The sequence below is a fragment of the Molossus molossus genome, unplaced genomic scaffold, assembly GCF_014108415.1.
Source record: "Molossus molossus isolate mMolMol1 unplaced genomic scaffold, mMolMol1.p scaffold_m16_p_4, whole genome shotgun sequence".
In the NCBI taxonomy this organism is placed as follows: domain Eukaryota; kingdom Metazoa; phylum Chordata; class Mammalia; order Chiroptera; family Molossidae; genus Molossus; species Molossus molossus.
Window position 1 is genome coordinate 67,468,472 of NW_023425377.1, and position 18,487 is coordinate 67,486,958.

Sequence of the window (18,487 nt, forward strand, 5' to 3'; positions counted from 1 at the left end):
GTCGGGGACATCTTTGGAACTTTTCATTGGTCAGCAAGGCTCCTATGCTAATAAGGGGGCAGATCCAAACAATACAAGGTTCCAGCTTCCTTTCCTGAATCTCAACTAAGCTCCCTATACCTCACTACATGGCTCCCACTTTTTACCACTATAGGCCTCTATCCATGGACCAGTGCTCAGAGAAGGGGGTGCAGCACCACCGGTGGCTAGTAGTGTTCCTAGTGCTCCTATCGGTGGGTATGTTAGTGAGCGTGATCGTCTTGGCTGTCAAGCTCAACAGCACCGCTTGCAAGAATGGCCTCGTTGCTGAGCAGGAGTGTCGAAACCGCACCCACCTCCTGGAGCACCAGCTGACCCGAGCCCAGGATGTCTTACTGGAGACTGAGGCCCAGGCTGCTGCTTGCAACCAGACTGTGGTAAGCCATTGCCACTCCTAGAGAGGGCCCTGTGCTTGGGAGGACTCCCAGGGTCTAGGTGCCTGGGGATGCCCAGGGTCTAGGTAGAGATTGAGATCGACCTTGAGACTGCCCCTGGGCCCCGATATCAGGAACCTGAATTTCCCCACCAGGGTTTTGGGAAGCTCTAAACTCTTCTGGGGTGCTGGTGTGGGGCAGGGCCTTAAATTCCCCAGAGCACCCAAATAAGGGGCCTCAGTATCCTCACTAACATGCAGATGAATCTCCAGACTCCAGGATATTGGTCTGGAGGAGCTAGAAACTCCCCCTGGGCACAATCTTGGAGAAGCAGAAATCCCCTCTGGGTGTGAGGATGGGGACCTCACCACATCTTGAAGAAGGCAAGGGCTCCTTTTAATTTTTTAAAGTTTTTATTTATCTATTTTTGTTTTTATTTATTGACTTTAGAGATAGGATGGGGGAAGGAGGGAGAGAGAGAGAGGGAGACAGAGAGACAGAGAGAGACAGAGACTGATTTGTTGTTCCACTTATATTCATTGCTTGATTCTTAGTATGTGCCCTGACCAGGGATTGAACCCACAACCTTGGTGTATCAGAATGATGTTCTAACCAACTGAGCTACCTGACCAGGGCAAGGCAGAGGCTCTTGATATTTCCACTGCATCCCTAAGAGGCTGAAACTGTCACTTGGGTCTTGACATGGAGGTCCTTGAAACTCCCACTGGACATCTAACTTGGGTTCAGAAATCTCGCTGTGTTCTAGATTAGAGGGGACCTCTAAATCTCCTTGCACAATAGCCCAAGAAATCTGGAAATTTCTCCTAGGGTTTGGGCATGGAGAGCCTCCAAATTGCTATGGGGAGGGCTTGAAATTCCCATTTTGACGATCACACCCTTATCAGTGGCCCTGGGAGGATGGAAAGTTGTGGTCATTTTCCAAGGTGAGAGAGGTTCAAAGAGGACTGGAGGGAACCCTGGATGGAGTTTGGACTTGAACCCCTCTGACACCAGCGCCTGGGGAGGGGTCAGGGCCCAGGGACCCCAGCCAACCTTGCCAAAGACAGAACCCATTTCCAACACCCTCACCCTTCCACTGCATCCCAGGCAACCCTGATGGCTTCCCTGGAGACGGAGAAGGCTCAGAGCCGCAAGCAACAGGAGCTAGTGCAGAAGCTTCAAGGTGAGAAAAACACAAGGCCCAGGGTTACATTAAGGGGACTTGGAGAAGCAGGTCAGGCATTGAAGAAGAGGGAGGAGAGAGGGTCCCAGGGTTGGATTCAGAAGAGGGACAGGACAGACTCCAGTGGAGGTAGGAAGGGGGCATGCCAAGTTTTCCAGGTGTGCTCCAAGGAGGGTGGGGCCAGAGGTGGGGTCCTCTCCCCAGACCAGTTGAGCGGCGTGGCTATGGTGCTGACACACTCTCTGTCCCTCCCTAGAGGAGATCAAAGAATTGAAGCAGAAGCTGAAGACATCCCTGGATCAGGAACTAAGGTTGGGACACAAACCCCCAGCCACACCCCGTCTACCCCACCCCACCCCTGTCCCTGCAGCCCAACCCCATGACCCAGGATCCCCTAGGTTTCAAATTCCCATTGCTCTGGGGACAAAGTGGCATTCCCTCACCCAACCATGGGTAGCAGCTGCTCACTCTCCTCCCCAGTGACCTGGTGGGGAAGGAGAAGAGGTTCTGAGGGATGACGAGCCCCACACTAGTGGGCCATGCCTGGCAACTGCCTGAGTTGTCCCCATCTTCACCCTAGAAAAGAAAATGAGGCCTCAGGAGGGGAAAACAGCTCCACCAGCTCTGGAAACATCCTCAGCCGCTGTGTGATCACTTTACTCCTGGCCGTGAGCCTCCAGGCTCTGCTGGCCTGAGGTCCCAGGAAGCCAGCGGGTAAGGAGGGGGAGCTGGAGAGGGATGGGAGGGAGTCAGGGACAGTTAAGGCCTGGGGTGGTGGCCTGCCTGCGGGGTGGTGGGCTGGGCGCTGAGGAGATGGGTCTTTGGGAGGGAGAGAGAGGAACCTCATTGAGGAGGGAGGGGTCCAGGAGCGGGGCAAGGCTTATGGAGGGGCAGGGCCTGTGTTCTATCCACCTCAACTCTGCCCTGAGTTCCCCTTACTGTCTTTTAGGCCACAACCTGGACTCGTCTGTTTTCTTCTGGCTTCCCTGACCTGGCCAGTTCTGAGCAGCCTAGCAGCATGGTTGCGGGGAGGGGATGGTTGTGGGGAGGGCAAGGGGGCCAGGGGGCAGGGGGTGGTTCATGGTTGGGAGGAGGGGATGGTTGTGGGGAGGGCAAGGGGGCCAGGGGGCAGGGGGTTCATGCGGTAGCCTTGGGAGTGCAGAAGCATCAGAGTTGCTCCAAGGCTGCCCCCCTTCACCCCCAAGCTGGGCAGGTCATGGAGTGGGGTAGCATCTTTTATTTTTGCTATCAGTTTCTGAGGGACAGTCATTTTGGGGATCTTTGAGTTCTAATAAATGTCCCTTTTGGGGAGAAAGAACTTTGAAGTTCATGGAGTATCACTGTGTCACTCTAAAGTGTCTGGGACCCATTAACATCTACACCCAGGCCTCCTTGCTCTAAAATGTTTCCAGAAAACCACAGGGTTTGGTCAAGTACCACCCCACTGCCTACTCAGCCCTCTTCTCCACTGGGATCATCTTGAAGGATTGTACCTCCATCAGTGCCCACTATGTGCTCAGCATTCTAGTATCTCCTCACCGATCTCCTCGTGCTCATGGTTCCGATGAAGAAATGGAGGCTGTGACACGAAGGACTCCTTATCCTGGTTCTCAATACCCTCCCATGGCAAGTGTGGGGCTGGCCCTGAGGGCCTGTGTGGCTCAGCTGGTTGGGCATCATCCCATGCACTGAAAAGTTGCAGGTTCAATTCCTGGTCAGGGCAGGAGGCAGCCAATCAATGTTTCCCTCTCACATCCATCAGTATTTCTCTCTCTCTCTCTCTCTCTCTCTCTCTCTCTCTCTCTCTCTCTTCCTCCCTCCCTCTCTAAAAATCCATTAAAAATTAAAAATTAGTTTGGTCAGTGTGGCTCAGTGGTTGAGCATCGACCCATGCATCAAGAGGCTGCTGGTTTGATTCCCGGTCAGGGCACATGCCCAGGTTGTGAGCCCAATCCCAGTGGGGAGCATGCAGGAGGTGGTCAATCGATGTTCTCTCTCATTGATGTTTCTATCTCTCTCTAAAATCAATAAAGAAAATATTTTTTTTATTTTAAAGATAGAAAGAAAATGCAGGGCTGGAATTTAAACCTGGGTCTGCAGACATATCCAGGCCAGGCCTTTGTCACAATCTACCCTCCTCTTTATCCCCCTAACTCTTTTTTTTTTAAATCCTCACCAGAGGATATTTTTCTATTTATCTTCAGATAGAGTGGGAGGGAGAGAGAGGGAAAGAAAGAGAGAGAGAAACATCGAAGTAAAAGCAACACATCGACTGGTTGCCTCCCGCATGACCCCGACCAGGGCTGGGGACGAACCAGGGTGGTTCTCCACTCTTTGGTTCGTGGACCAACACTCACTCTAACCGCTGAGCCAAACCGGCCAGGGCCCATCCCCCCAACTCATTCATTCTGCAGAACCCCACTTCCAGAGAGTCTCTGCTTCTCTAAAATGGAAGGCCACCATTCTGATTGACCCTTCACCCACTCTCTTGGATCCTTCCATGTCCCATAGTTCCTTCCTTTTCTGTTATCTTCCTTCCTCCAAGTTCTCCTGGAATCCCGACTATTGTCCAGGCAACTTCCTGTGCATGGCACTAGGGTCAGGACCCTTGTGTCTGCCTGAAATTCTGCACTGCCCTCAGGTCCTGCAGTCCCAGACCAGATAGTCAATAGACTCCCCTCTATGGCTCCTGCTGTCCACCCAGGGACCCCCAAACACCATCCCTTCCACAGGCCCCCCTGGCTCTCTTGTCCCCTTCCTTCCCCTTGCTCACCACTCGACCCTTCCAGACCATTTCTCTGTGCATGGGCCTTGTCAGTGTCCTTCCTGCCTCACTCTGACAATCTAGGACAAGGTTCCTCAACCTCCCCACTGTTGACATTTGGGCTAGAGTGCTCTCTGTGGTGGGGTCTGCCCTGGATGTGTAGGATGTTGTGCCATACCCCTGGCCTCCACCCACTAGGTGCCATAGCCTCCTACCCCCAGGTTGTGACAACAAAAAATGCCATCAGATATTATTATTAAGTGTCCCTGGGGAGTCAGAATTACATCCAGTGAGAACCTATGCTCTAGAGGGTGAGCCTGGGGTGCCCCCCCACTTCTGTTCCCCAGCTGGCAGGAGAGTTCAGTAGGAGATTATGAAGTCTCTTTACTGTGACAGTCATTTTACTCCCCACCAACAACCCCATCTAATAAATAAAAAAGCAGGTCCAGAGAAGTTTCTGGACTTGCTCAGGGTTCTGAGCTGCTCAGGTAATTGAACCCTTGATTTTCAGGAAGCAAACCCTTCCCACAGGACCACATGACCTCAGTACTTCCTCCCCACCATGTTCCACTCCTACCCCCAGCTTGGGCTACCAGAATGTTCCACAACAGTGTTGCCAGCCCCCAGGCCTGGGTTGTGTTTTACTGATGAAGGGGGTTAGGTTTGCCCAATAAGATAACTTTGACCTCAATTTCTCCTCCTAAACTCTCACACAATGCCCAGTTATAAACCTTTCTCCTTCCTAAAACTGCCCCACTTCCCTTTCTACCTGTGGCCAAGTGAGCCAGGGGTTGAGAAGTCAGGACTCATGTACTGCAGGTCTGTAGAGGTTCCAACTCCAGCAGGAATCTGGAAGTGACACATGGCTGCTGTGTGTCTCTGGCCTGAGACTTAGCCTCTCTGGGCTTTGATTTCTTCACATGGAATAAGAGGGATGGGAGTAGGGGGGTTGGGGGTGGTGAGGACACTGAGATTCTAGTTCACAGTGTTTACTCAGCTCACATTTCCTGCACAACTACTGTGTACCAGGCCCAGGCCGGGGCAGTGGGAACCGGGCAGACGTGAGCTTTACTTTTTTTTCCTTTATTGATTTTAGAAACAGAGGAAGGGAGAGGGAGAGAGAGATAGTAACATCGATGAGATTGAACATCAATTGGCCTCCTCCTGCATGCCTCCCATAGGGGATTTGGCCCACAACCTGGGCATGTGCCCTGACTGGGAATCAAACCAACGACCTCTTGGTGTATGGTCCATGTTCAACCACTGAGCCACACCAGCCCGGCTGAGTTTTGCTCTTTAGGCATTCACCCTGTCTGATATGGGAGGCAGCTGGGAATCAGTCAAACACCATGGAAAAGTACAGCAGACCTGAGAGAGCTGATCAAAAGGAGCCTCAGGTAGTGGGAGAGGGAAGAGTTCTGGAAGGGGAGATACATCCATGGATGAAGGATGGGGGACAGTTGGTCACAGAGGGAGATAAGGGCCCTCTGGCAGAGGGAACAGCCAATGCAAAGGCCCTGGGGTGGGAAGGCGCTTGCCAGAAAAGATTGAGGAGGGCTGGAGGGTGCCTAGGAGAAGGAAAGAATGTCAAAGGTGAGCTAGAGGTCTTGCAGGGGAAGAAGAAAGAGGAGGGGGACGAGAGTGACACATTAGGAAGGGGCAAAGGGTAGAGGGTGAGGCAAAGTGGGGGGTCAAAGAAAGAGGGGGAAGTAGGAGGAGGTGGAAAAGGAGATAAAAATGCCAGTGTGGCTCAGTGGGTTGAGCGTCGTCCCATGGACTGAGAGGTCCTGGTTTGATTTCCAGTCAGTGTACATGCCTGGGTTTGGGGCTTGAACCCCAGTAGGGTGCATGCAGAAGGCAGACGATTGATGTATCTCTCTCACAACGATGTTTCTCTCCCTTCCTCTCTTTCTAAAAAATCAATAAAAACCACATTTTTGTTTTAAATGGAGGAAGGAAAAAAAAGAAAGACGTCCAGGAGGAGATGAAGGGGGCAGGGCAGAGGAGGAGGAGATTTGATTCTGAGAAGGATGTTGTAAACTGGCCTGGATCTGATTCATGTTGCAAGATCGCCCCCTGGTGATCCAGTGAAGAACAGTCAGAGAGATGGGGCTGGTCCACCCTTGAGTCTACCCTTTGCCCTCAGAGTTGGTCACAGAAAGTGTGACAGCCTGCCTGGCCAGGGTGGCTCAGGGGTTGAGCATCAACTCATGCACCAAGAGGCCTCGGTTCGATTCTCTGTCAGGGCACATGCCCAGGTTGCAGGCCAATCCCCAGTGGGGGGCATGCAGGAGGCAGCCAATCAGTGTTCTCTCTCATCAATGTTTCTATCTCTTTCTCCCTCTCCTTCCTCTCTCTCTCTAAAATCAATAAAGAAAAATATATTTTTTAAAAGTGTGATATTCTGCCCTGGCCGGTTTGGCTCAGCAGTTAGAGCATCGGCCTGCGGTCCAGAGAGACCTAGGTTCAGTTCCCGCTAAGGGCATGTATCTTGGTTTCAGTTTGTCCCTGGCCCTGGTTGGGTTGTGCGGGTGGCAACCACTTAATGTGTCCCTTTTACGTCGATGTTTCTCTCTCTCTCTCTTCCTCTCTCTCTCTCCCACTCTATCTGAACAAAAAATGGAAAAATCTCCTCGGGTGCGGATGCAAAAAAATAAAAGTGTGATATTCTGACTTAGACCAACTTCAGTCGGAGTAGTCTTTAGTCTTCCAACCTCGGTTTTCCCCATGAACAGAATGGAGACAATATGCCCTTAGCCCCTCACCAAGTCCCCTGTGCTGAAGGGTGCTTTGCCTGGATGTGCTCATGTGATTGTCACTAAGCCCTAAGGACCTACTATCATCCCCACTTCACAAAGGGGCAAACTGAGGCTCAGAGGACAGCATGCAGAAGGCAGAGGCAGGACTGGAACTCAGGATCCAGTCCTATCCTGGGCTCCAGTAGCCTAGCCTGGCCCCTGGTGGGCAGCCAGCCCCTCCCAAAGACGGGAAACACACCCTGGCTGGGCGGACCCGTGGATGTCCCTGGCGTCCCAAGGTGCCAATTAAATGCTTGTGGACGTCTGAGGCCAGAGCTGTGGATGGCGGCATGGCTGAGCTGGGGCCAGAGCCGGGGTACGCTTGGCGGGTGCTTGCCCTGTGTGGGGCTGCGGTGTTCCTGGCGGCAGCTGCGGCGGGGGCAGCCCTACTGGCCTGGAATCTGGCCGCCGCGGCCTCCAGAGGGTCTCACTGCCCTGAGCTGGAGCCCAGAGTCAATGCCACGGTGCCCCCCGGGAACCCTTTGTGGGAGCTCCAGGAGTTGCAGCGACAGTTGGCAGAGGCTGCTCAACGAGAGGAAGCTCTGGCCAAGCAGCTGGACCAGGCCAAGGGTGTCCATCGGGAGCTGGAGGAGGCTCTAAGGGCCTGTGAGGGCCACCAGGTATGTCGGCAGTGTTGGGGGCTGGGGCATCCAAAAAGTGGGAGGTGCTGCACACACAGGCACACAGGGATTTCCCCACCCCCAACCCTGTGCCTTGGTTTCCCCAATTCTTTTTATTTTATTTTAATTTTTAGTCCTGGCCGGCTTGGCTCAGAGGTTAGAGCATCAGCCTAGGGATGGAAGGGTCCCGCTCTACTACTGGTCAAGGGCACATACCTGGGTTGCAGATTGGATCCCAGGTCGTGTGAGAGGCAACCAATCGATGTGAGAGAAACATTGATGTTTCTTTCCCTCTCTCTCTCTCCCTCTCCCCTCCTTTCCAGTCTATCTAAAAACCAATGGAAAAATATCCTCAAGTGAGGATTAACCCAAAAAAATTTTTTTCTAAAAAAAAATACTTTTTAATTGATTTTTAGAGAGAGGATGTGAGAGCAGAAGATCCATTGGCTGCCTCCTGCTTGCCCCCTACTGGAGATTGAGCCCCCAACCCAGGCATGTGCCCCCTCGGGTAGGACTGGCAACCCTTCAGTGTGCCAGAGGACGGTCAGCCTCCTGAGCTTCACTGAGCCTGGGCAGTTTCCCTAGTTCTTCAGTGGGAATGAAAACAGCATCATAACCCCAACTCCTGCAATGTCCGTTCACCCTTGAGCACACCCTCTGATCTAGAAGGCCCCACTGTCCTCTGCTATTTGCCAGGTAAACAGTGGTGGATAGAGAAGCCCCAGACCCCTGAGCCCACCTGGGGAAAACCTTTTATCCTTTCCCCCAGGTGCCCACCTCCTACAGCCAGTGTCCCAGCCCTATTTCGGGAAAAGGACATTCATGTCACCTGTAATTAGGAGGCTAAAGTTGGCTTCTTGGAGGAGGTACCAGCCAGTTCCTCCCTTTTCCTCTGGCCACCTCCTTCACTTTTTTTTTTTTTTTTTTTTTGAGGTCTTGGGGATATTTTTCCAGCAGCCTCTGTGTAGACTGAGTTTATTACAAAAAACCAGGTAGGGGGCTGTTGTAAAAATTCAGGAAAAAGGGGATAGGGGCTTAATCTCTGGCATTGGTCATGGAAACAGAGGGAACAGCTCCACAAAAGGCTGTGGGGGTAAAACTTAAGATCTGGTTTGTTTGATCATCAGAATCACATGGAGGGCTTGTGAAAGCATAGATTTCTGGACCTTACCCCCAGAGTTTCCGACTCAGTAGATCTCGGGTAGGACCTGAGAATTTGCGTTTCTAACAAGTTCCCAAGTGCGGCTGGTGCTGCTGGTCCAGGACCGCACTTTGAGAACCACTGCTCTCGCACCGCAGGGCGCAAAGAAACCGCACTCATAATCCCGTCACCTTGTTTCCAGGTTTTGAATCATTTGTTTTAATGAAGGGAAGAGGGATTAAGATCCAGATCCACTTAGGTTGTAGTGCCAGAGGGCTTCAAGTGGCGTCCTTGGTAAAAAATTTCAAATATGGACCTGGAACATTGGAGGAGATGAAGCATGTGGGAGATACAGAACTGACAGAGCCGTGCAAATGTGAAAGGGATGAACTTACAGAGAGAGGAGGACTTAGGCTAGAACTTTGTGGGAGTGGGAGAGAAGGTGAAGAGGAGCCAGAGAAATAAAAGAGTATGTTTAGAGAGCTGGAGAAGAAGCACACAAGGCAGCAGAATTTTTAGAAGTCTCAAATACTTTCTTAACCCTTCCCAGCCCTAGGCCTCACAGAAGAACCATCCTCAAAGTCCCAACCATTCATGTTTATTAACTACTGTGTACTTCTGTGTACTGGTCCCAGCAGAGGTTGGGCAGCATGTGAGTTTTTGTGGGTTTTTTTGTTTTGTTTTTTTATCCTCGTCACCCAAGGAAAATTTTGCATTTATCTTCAGATAGAGTAGGAGGGAGAGAGGCGGGAAGAGAGAGAGAGAGAGAAACATCGATGTGAGAGAGACACATCGAGTGGTTGCCAACCACACGACCCCAACTGGGGCTGGGGACAAACTGCAACCAAGGTACCTGCCCTTAGTGGGAACTGAACCCCGGATTCTCTGGTCTGTGGGCTATTGCTCTAACTGCTGAGCCAAATTGGCCAGGGCAGCATGTGAGTTTTAAAAACTAAAGCAGCCCTGGCCGGTTTGGCTCAGCAGTTAGAGCGTCAGCCTGCGGTCCACAGAGACCCGGGTTCGGTTCCCGCTAAGGGCATGTACCTTGGCTGCAGTTTGTCCCCGGCCCTGGTTGGGTCGTGTGGGTGGCGGCCACTCGATGTGTCCCTTTCACATCGATGTTTCTCTCTCTTCCTCTCTCTCCTTCCCACTCTATCTGAGTAGAAAATGGAAGAATGTCCTCGGGTGAGGATAAAAAATAAAAATAAAAACTAAAGCAGACCCCTTACCCACTTCTTGCTTACCTAAGGGAAGGGCCTGGAACAGCCAAAGTTAAGAGCAGCCTGCCCTTGGTTCAAATCCTGATTTGCCTTCTAATGGAGGATGCTCTGAGGCCAGGCTAGTTGCTTTGCAGAATCTCTCCCAGAGGTGACAAACAACCCACAAACCCAATCACTGCCAACAACCAAATGGACTTGTGTTGGTTTTAAACCCCAGTCAGCAAGTCTAGATGTAGCTGAGATTGGAACCGCAGTCTGACTGCAGAGCTAAACCCTTTCCACATCCCCATGGCTTGGGGTTGGGGGGCCGTAGACCTAGGCAGAGACCTCTTTCTAGGCAGGTAGCTGTCACCACGCGGTACCCCAGACTCCAGCAGCCATTTCTGTGTTTCACAACTACAGGACCTCAAAGGACATTCCAACAAAGCTCAGGGAACACCAGTGTCATGTCAGTCTCCCCTAGAAAGAGCAGGGCCAATTCACTCCTTCTGCCCCTCCCAGGATCCCCCCTCACTTCCCTTCCACTCCGCAGAGCCGGCTTCAGACCCATCTGATGACACTGAAGACTGAGATGGACGAGGCCAAGGCACAGGGGACTCAGATGGGGGTCGAGAACGGGGCGCTGACAGGTGTGTTGGGGCGTAAGCGTGTTGGACAGGGCTAAAGGTGGGAGGAACCTAGAAGGTTCCTAGCTACGCAAATAACAGGCACCGGTGCAAACATAATACAAACGACATGCAAATGAACGCGAGAACTTATTAAAGAAATGCACATAACATGTAAAGGTCACAAAAACGCAAATGCCACAAAATGTACAAACGCCATGTAAACGACTTTCAAAAGCAATGAAAACTATGCAAATGACACGTAAAGGCCATGTAAACAGCACACACATTTAATTCAAATAAAGCAAAGCACGCAAATAGTAGGCAGACTATAAACTCCGACGCCGGCACGCGCGGGGTTTGGAGTCTGATCTCCAGCCTGACCGCGCCCGCTGCGCCCGCAGAAGCCCTGGCGCGGTGGGAGGCAGCGGCCACTGAGTCTACGCGGCTGCTGGAAGAGGAGCAGCGGCGCGCACGCGCGGCCGAGGCCGAGGGGGGAGCCTGCGCGGCCCGGGAGGCGGTGCTTCGGGAGCGTGTGTGAGTAAGGGGGGGAGGAGGGGCGGGGCCTTGGGGAGGGACTGAGGGGAGGATCCAAGCGAGGGTCCTGGAGTTAGAACCTGGAGACGGTGAGCGGGTTTCGCACTCTGGAAGAGGGAGTCCCCAGGTTGGGGCCGGCACTCTGAAGGCATGGGTTCTTAGGGTCAGGCGCACATGGGGAGCTCTGGGAGGGGGATGGAAGGGTGCAAAGAAAAAGAAACATCGAGGGAAGGGCCGGGAATCTGGAGCTGAGCTTCCAGGGAAGGGCCTAGGAGTCCCTGGGGAGGGGTCCTGGGAATGGCCAGGAGTAAAGAAAGGATAGATCCTGAGGGATGGGGTTCCCAGGAAAGGAGGAAGAGTGCTGGGAGGTCTCAGGAGTCGGAGGGCCAGGTGCTCAACGGCCCCTCTTCCTTCCCGGCAGTAAAGTCCTGGAAGACGAGATGGACCCCCAGCGAAGAGTGCCGCACCCCCGGCCTCCCTCTAGGTCCCGACCCCGGCCCAGCCCCCGCTCTCGCTCTCGCCCCAGACCCTCTGGGGGCTGCCAGCGGCCGGCACGACGCACACGAGGGTGATTCAACCACCTACAGGATGTGGGCTCGAGGCCAGTTGGACAGAGACACTGTACGGTTTTGGGGGGACACGTAGAGGTTCCCACCCTGGAAGATATGCCCCATCGATATCCATCAACGCTCAGCTGTAGACCAACTGCTTTGAATGGAAACAGAAAGGAGACTCCATCCTCTCTCCCCGACCATCTTGTGCTTATTCTGCAGATAAGAAACAGGTCCATTTAGTCATCCAGTGAAATAGTGCTGATCTGGGACTTAAGTCCCCTCTAACGATAGTATTGCCCTCATCCCACAATCATGGGGACTTAGAGTCCAGCCCTGGCTTGGGAGTGACCTACAGAAATCACTTCTCCTCTCTGGGACTCAGTGTACTTTGTAAAACGAGTGGTTGGAATCACGTTAATAGAGCAGGCTTCACCTCGACAACAAAAACTGACAGATAACACAATAAGACTCTTCTTCCTGGGAGGATAGTACGAAACTCCCAAATGATATATTTTAGCAAAGAGAACTGAGTAACGCTTTAAAATATGCCACAACAAAGGTGACCTATATCTGAGCTGCAGGAATGGTTCACTATTCAGAAGTTTGTTAATAAAATTCACAATACTGATGGATCAACTGAGAAAAGTTCTGAAAAGGCCATCAAATTCAGGGACAAGGTGAAAAGAATCACTATCAAATATTTAATATTATTCTGGAGGTACTAGCCAATGCAATCAGATATGAAAAATAAGAGAAACACATATTAGAAAAGAGGAAGAGAATGTATAGGTTGAATCATACGAAAGTACTGTTTATACAGTTCAGAAATAATTGAAATAATCTCATGTGGCACAATTTTATATTATTTTTGTCTTTTACCTTTATATTTGACATAACTTTAGACTTACAGAAAATTGGAAGATGAGTAAAAAGAACTCCTTCACCCAGATGCCACAGATGTTAACTTTTACCATCTTTTTGCTTTCTTCTCTCTCTCTCTCTCCCTTCCACCCTCTCTATCATTATGAAAAACTTGCAGAAATTATGTCTTTACCCATAAATACTTCGGTTTGCATTTCCTAAACACAAGGACATTCTCTCACATAATCATGGTACAATTATGAAAATCAGGAAATGGATATTGATAAAATACTGTTATCTAATCTGCAGGCCTTAAACAGATTTTGCCAACTGTTCTGATAATGTCCTTTATAACAAAAGAGTATTTTGGCTCACACGCTGTATTTGTTAAGTGTCTTTCATCTCCTTTAACTGGAGTGTTCCTCATTCTGTCAATCCATGTGTCTCTCTCACATTGATGTTTTTCTCTCTCTTTCCCTTCCCTCCCTTCCACTCTCTCTAAAAATCAATAGAAAGCACTGCTGGAGTGGCTCAGTGGTTGAGCATTGATCCATGCACCAGAAGGTTGCTGGTTCGATTCCCATTCAGGGTACATGCCCAGGTTGTGAGCCAAATCCCTTGTGGGAGGCATGCAGGAGGCAGCCAATTGATGTTCTCTTTCATCAATGTTTCTATCTCCCTCTCCCTTCCTCTCTCTCTAAAATCAATAAAGAAAACAAAATTAAAACAAAAATCGATGGAAAAAATATCCTCAGGTGAGAATTAACAAACAAAATTTTTAAAAATAATAATTCATATAAAAATAAACAAAGACATTGGAAAGTCAGTTCATAGAAACATACTAAAAAGGATGCCCAACCTCACCTGACCAGTGTGGCTCAGTGGACTGAGCATCATCCCATGGACTGAGAGATCCCAGTTCAACTTCTGGTCAGTTCAATTCCTGGTGGGTTTGATTCCTGGTTGGGGCATATGCCTGGGTTTCGGGCTCAATCCTCAGTGGGAGGCATGCAGGAGGCAGCCAATCAATGTTTCTCTCTTACATCAATGTTTCTATCTCTCTATTCCTCTTTCTCTAAAAAATCAATAAAAACTTTTTTTTAATGCATTGGTAGAGGAAATTTCAGTCTTCAAAGAAAAAGATACCCAACCTCACTCCTAGAAAAGCAATGCAAATTGAAACAACAATGTGGTACCAATTTCCACCAATTGGTTTGGCAAAGATAGAAAATAAACAGATTAAAAGTTTGTAAATATCCTGTGTTAGACTGCTATGAGAAAACAAGCAATCCATGTAGCACAGTTGGAACTGCTCTTTGGTACTACCACTTGAGAGGGCAGTTTTCTCTCATCTCTCAAAATTGAGGTGCAAACCACTTGACCCATCAATTTCCCTTCTAGCAATTACCTACAACCATATTTACATGGATACAAAATGATGGATCAAATGCAATGCAGAATCCTGGAACAGAAAAACATTTAGTGGGGTATATCAAATAAAATCTAGAGTTTAGTTAATAGTAATATACTAAGGTTAATCTGTTAGTTTTGACAAAGGAATCATGGTATATAAGATGTTAATAATGGACGAAGCTTGGTGAGGGCTATTCAGGAACTCTATTATCTATGCAAACTTTCTGTAAATATAAAATTATTCCACAAATTAAAATGTACATATAAAAAGGAGAGGTAGGAAGAGGACATTATTAGCATATTTTTGGTAATTGCAAAAAACATTTGATTGTTTGTTTTTGTTTTTATCCTCACCCGAGGACATTTTTCCATTTTTTGTTCAGGTAGAGTGGGAGGGAGAGAGAGGAACAGAGAGAGAGAGAGAAACATCGACGTGAAAGGAACACATCGAGTGGCTGCCACCCTCACAACCGACCAGGGCCGGGGACAAACTGCAACCGAGGTACATGCCCTTAGCGGGAACCGAACCCGGGTCGCTCTATCCGCTGAGCCAAACCGGCCAGGGCGCAAAAAACATTTGAAACAGCTTTGGCCCGTGTAGCTCAGTTGGTTGGGTGTCATCCCTGCACCAAAAGGTTCCTGGTTCAATTCCCGGTCAGAGTACATCCCGGGACAGCTGATCGATGCTTCTCTCTCCCTCTCCCTCCCTCTCTCTCTAAAAATATATATATTTTTAAATTGGGAACAACCTCAATGTCAGCCAGTTGAGGACTTTAAGTGAATGTCTGTCTATTCACACAGTAGAATACTATACTATACAACTATTAAAAAGGCCAAAGAAGGTCTTCTGTGAGACACATAATGTAAAAAGCAAAAGAGCAATAATTCGAGGGATATTTTTATCCAAATATTTCCAAAGAAAACACTGGTCACAGCTGTGGCCTCTGGGTGGGAACTAGAGGGCTAGAGGTTGGTGGGGAAGGCAGTCTCATGTTTCTCTATACATCTTTTTGTAACATTTGCATTTTAAAAATCATGCACATGTATAACCTTTAAAAAATTAAATTTTATAGGCCTGGCTGGTTAGCTCAGCGGTTAGAGCGTCTGCCCACAGACCGGAGAGTCCCGGGTTTGGTTCCTGCTAAGGGCACGTACCTCAGTTGCAGTTTGTCCCCGGCCCTGGTGGGTGCCGTGTGGGTGGCAGCCACTCGATGTGTCTCTCTCACATCAATGTTTCTGTCTCTCTCTTCCTCCCTCTCTCCCTCCTGCTCTGACAATAAATGCAAGAATGTCCTCAGGTGAGGATAAAAAACAATTAAATTTTATTTTGAAAAATTTTGAAGAGGCTGGTGTAGGGAGAGGAGTGAGAGCCCTTGGAAAACTGATCCCTTCTCAGCCACTCATGCTCATTATTCCCCCACCTACCTGGGGCTTGGTGGTGCCTCATCAGGTTCTTTACCTGAAAGGGGGCCCACCTGGATGGGGAACTAGAGGGCCCAGCCCCAGAGGAGGAAATGAGGCTGAGGGGAGGAAAAACAGGGTCTAGCCTCTGTGTTCCACTGTGAGCCACCAGGGGACGCCCCAGCCTCCTGCCGTTTGCTGCCTGCCAAGAGCACAGAGCTTGGGGCTAAGGGTGTGTTTGAGAACACCTCATCCGTGGCATAAATCAAAAAGTGAGCAGGAAATGTCTTCTTCCTCTGGAGTCAGCCTGAGCTGGAGACCAGGAGTCTGGACTTTGACTTAAGACCCCCTCACTGTGCTGCAGGGTCTAAGAGCTGAATCATGCAAAGGGCTGGACTCAGGGCTTTAAATGGGACTTCAACCATTATCATTATTATTCACTTATTCTGCTGGCTCCATGTTGACCATACCTGTGGAACAACTGAAATTCATCTCCTTGAATGGAGGGAAATGGGAAGCCATGGCAGGTGTACGAGCAGGAAAGGCACAGTCAGATGTGGTGTCAGAGAGAGTTGGGAAGGGAGAGATGGCAGAAGGAACTTTGAACCCCTGGGGAGACCCATACTACTGGAGGTGACTTAGGGAGAACAGGCTCAGGCACCTGGCTGCACCAAGGCTCTCCAGCTGACCCAGGGAGCAAACAGCACTCCTTGGTGGGACGTGCCTCTGGACCCCACCTACTTCCCACTCCACAGGGCCAGCCCCTGACGTGATTATGCTCTGTTCTGCCTCGTCTCTGCACTTGTCTAATTACCACTCAAAGTCTCTGTCTCTTGGTCTCTGCGTCTCTCTTTATCTCTGTGTCTCCAACCCTGCCCCCAGTACACCATCCCAAGTCCCTACCCTGGCCTCCCCTATCCATAGTAACCCTGGAGCCTCCCTCTGTAGCTATAGAGACAGGAATAAGGGGATGAAATAAAAATCTTTGGTGCAGCCCTGACCAGTTTGGCTCAGCGGTTGAGCATCGGCCTGCAGTTCTGGGTTCCTGCTAGGGGCACATACCACAAAAACAAAAAACAAAAAAAACCAAAACAACTTTGGTGCAGCTGTGGGCAGAAAGCAACTGGTATAGCAGCAGGTTTGGCCTCACTAGCCCTTCAGTTCCAGGTCATTTTTTTCTCAGGCAGCAACACAGAGGCCCAGAGAAGACAGGCTGTTCCTCTCCAAAGGGCTCTCTTTGCCTCTTCTGTCAACTTCTAAAGCACAAAACTTCATTTCACTTGACTTTGACCAAACCAAACACATGGACATAAATGTGGAGGGATTTCTGAACTTTGCTGAAAATTTTCTTCACCGGAAATATCACTTCCTCAAAGACCTTCCAGGACGCAGGAGGTTTTTGGGTTTTTTTTTTCCTTTTCTTTTTTTTAAACCCTCATGTCTCCGGGAGGACTTTGGTGTTTGTTTTCAGGTAGTGGCAGTTGACTTCCTCATGACAGTTTTCCCTTCTCTGCCCAAATAAACAAATAAAACCAAATTGATTGTTTTTAAGTTTTTAAAGGTTTAAAATTGAAACCTAATTTTGGGATGACCTTCTGAGGGAATTCAGATCAGTTCATGCACAAAATTTCCTGTGAACATAACATTATTTTCAGGAAGAAAAAACAAACACTCATTAGGATCAATGCATTTGACCGCATGTGCATGTGAGGGCTGCTTGCCTCCTCCCTCCGGACCTTTCTGGCCAGAGACACAGGCAGAACGTGTTCAGAGTCCGCTTTAGAGATTTTAGATACTGCTGGCAGGAGTGTCAATGGAAACAACCTCTTTGGGGCACAAATTGGTGACAGCTGTCAAAATGTAAAATGTGCCCGGCCAGTGTGGCTCAGTGGTTGAGCATCAACCCACGCACCAAGAGGTCACCGGTTCGATTCCCAGTCAGGGCACATGCCCAGGTTGTGGGCCCGATCCCCAGTGGGGAACAAGAAGCAGGTGGCCAGGAAGTTTCCTCTCATCGATGTTTCTATCTCTCCCTCTCTCTCGTCCTTTCTCTCTCTCTACAATCAATAAAGAAAAAAAAGTAAAATGTTATTCCTGACCAGTTTGGATCAGTGGATTGAGGGTCCTCCTATGGACTGAGAAGTCCCAGTTCAATTCCCAGTCATAGCACATGCCCAAGGTTTCAGGTTCGATCCCCAGTGAGGGCCTTGCAGGAGGCAGCCAATTGATAGTTCTCTCTCACATAGATGTTTCTCTCTCTCTCTCCCCCTTCCTCTCCCTCTAAAAAAATTAATAAAATATATTTTAAAATATGTAAAATGTGACTGCTTTGGGACCCAGTGATATAATTTATCAGGATTTGATATTGAATCTTATTTTGTTCATTAGAACAAAAAATTTAGAAAAAAAAATTAGAAACTGTCTAAATGCTCATTGATATTATATATAGTGAAAACCTAAACAGGAGGCAGAAGGAATAAACAGATCCCAAAGACATAATGTTGAGCAAATAGAGGAAGGTAACTGAAAGGGTTAACAACGTTTCAAAGGGTAGAGGTATAAGCTTGCAAAAGGTAGAAACTGTGAAAAATGCATTGCTTGCATGACCTTTGCTCAGCCTTCTGTTGAGTAAGGATTATCTGGATTATCCGCAAGACAATGAATCACCCAGCAGACGCAGGACGAGATACCAGACCAGTGCAGCTGCAAAGTGGACAATGGGCCTTGCAGAGCACTTCAGCAGGAACTGCCAGAAGCTAGAAGCAGAGTGTATAACCTATACCCCAACTGTTATTCAAGGCTGACCCTTTTTGAGCGCAGCCTGCCTACACCCCGGTGCATGCAATAACATTGTTTTGCTCTACATTGGCCTTGCGCTGTGGATGTGATCTACCAACAGCTCAGACCTTTTATTTGGTGCCGAAACTCATGAGGTCTGTGAGGATCCTGCATAGGGGGCAACTGCGGTCCCCCGGAG

At 49.4% G+C, this 18,487-nt stretch overlaps 2 protein-coding genes across 2 annotated transcripts; both read left to right on the plus strand.

Annotated features, from left to right (window-relative positions):
- The first annotated feature begins 48 nt into the window (after nucleotides 1-48).
- Nucleotides 49-2,653, plus strand: BST2 (bone marrow stromal cell antigen 2). Its single transcript, XM_036240836.1, has 5 exons — nucleotides 49-416; nucleotides 1,521-1,596; nucleotides 1,853-1,907; nucleotides 2,177-2,310; nucleotides 2,546-2,653. Exons 1-4 carry the CDS (start codon nucleotides 129-131, stop codon nucleotides 2,289-2,291), a joined length of 534 nt encoding a protein of 177 aa, XP_036096729.1. The 5' UTR covers nucleotides 49-128; the 3' UTR covers nucleotides 2,292-2,310; nucleotides 2,546-2,653.
- Nucleotides 2,654-7,448: 4,795 nt separating this feature from the next.
- Nucleotides 7,449-11,285, plus strand: CCDC194 (coiled-coil domain containing 194). The gene is made up of 3 exons (XM_036282193.1): nucleotides 7,449-7,778; nucleotides 10,672-10,768; nucleotides 11,149-11,285. The coding sequence occupies exons 1-3, from the start codon at nucleotides 7,449-7,451 to the stop codon at nucleotides 11,283-11,285; spliced, it is 564 nt and encodes a 187-aa protein (XP_036138086.1).
- The last annotated feature ends 7,202 nt before the right edge of the window (nucleotides 11,286-18,487 follow it).

What these genes read in the sequence shown, in the direction of transcription:
- BST2 (XM_036240836.1), top strand. Translation starts at nt 129, where the DNA reads ATGGCTCCCACTTTTTACCACTATAGGCCTCTATCCATGGACCAGTGC. An exon ending in CTGCTTGCAACCAGACTGTG is followed by an intron (nt 417 to 1,520) that starts GTAAGCCATTGC and finishes ACTGCATCCCAG; the next exon opens with GCAACCCTGATGGCTTCCCT. An exon ending in TCCCTGGATCAGGAACTAAG is followed by an intron (nt 1,908 to 2,176) that starts GTTGGGACACAA and finishes TCTTCACCCTAG; the next exon opens with AAAAGAAAATGAGGCCTCAG.
- CCDC194 (XM_036282193.1), top strand. Translation starts at nt 7,449, where the DNA reads ATGGCTGAGCTGGGGCCAGAGCCGGGGTACGCTTGGCGGGTGCTTGCC. An exon ending in GGGCCTGTGAGGGCCACCAG is followed by an intron (nt 7,779 to 10,671) that starts GTATGTCGGCAG and finishes TCCACTCCGCAG; the next exon opens with AGCCGGCTTCAGACCCATCT. An exon ending in CGAGAACGGGGCGCTGACAG is followed by an intron (nt 10,769 to 11,148) that starts GTGTGTTGGGGC and finishes CTGCGCCCGCAG; the next exon opens with AAGCCCTGGCGCGGTGGGAG.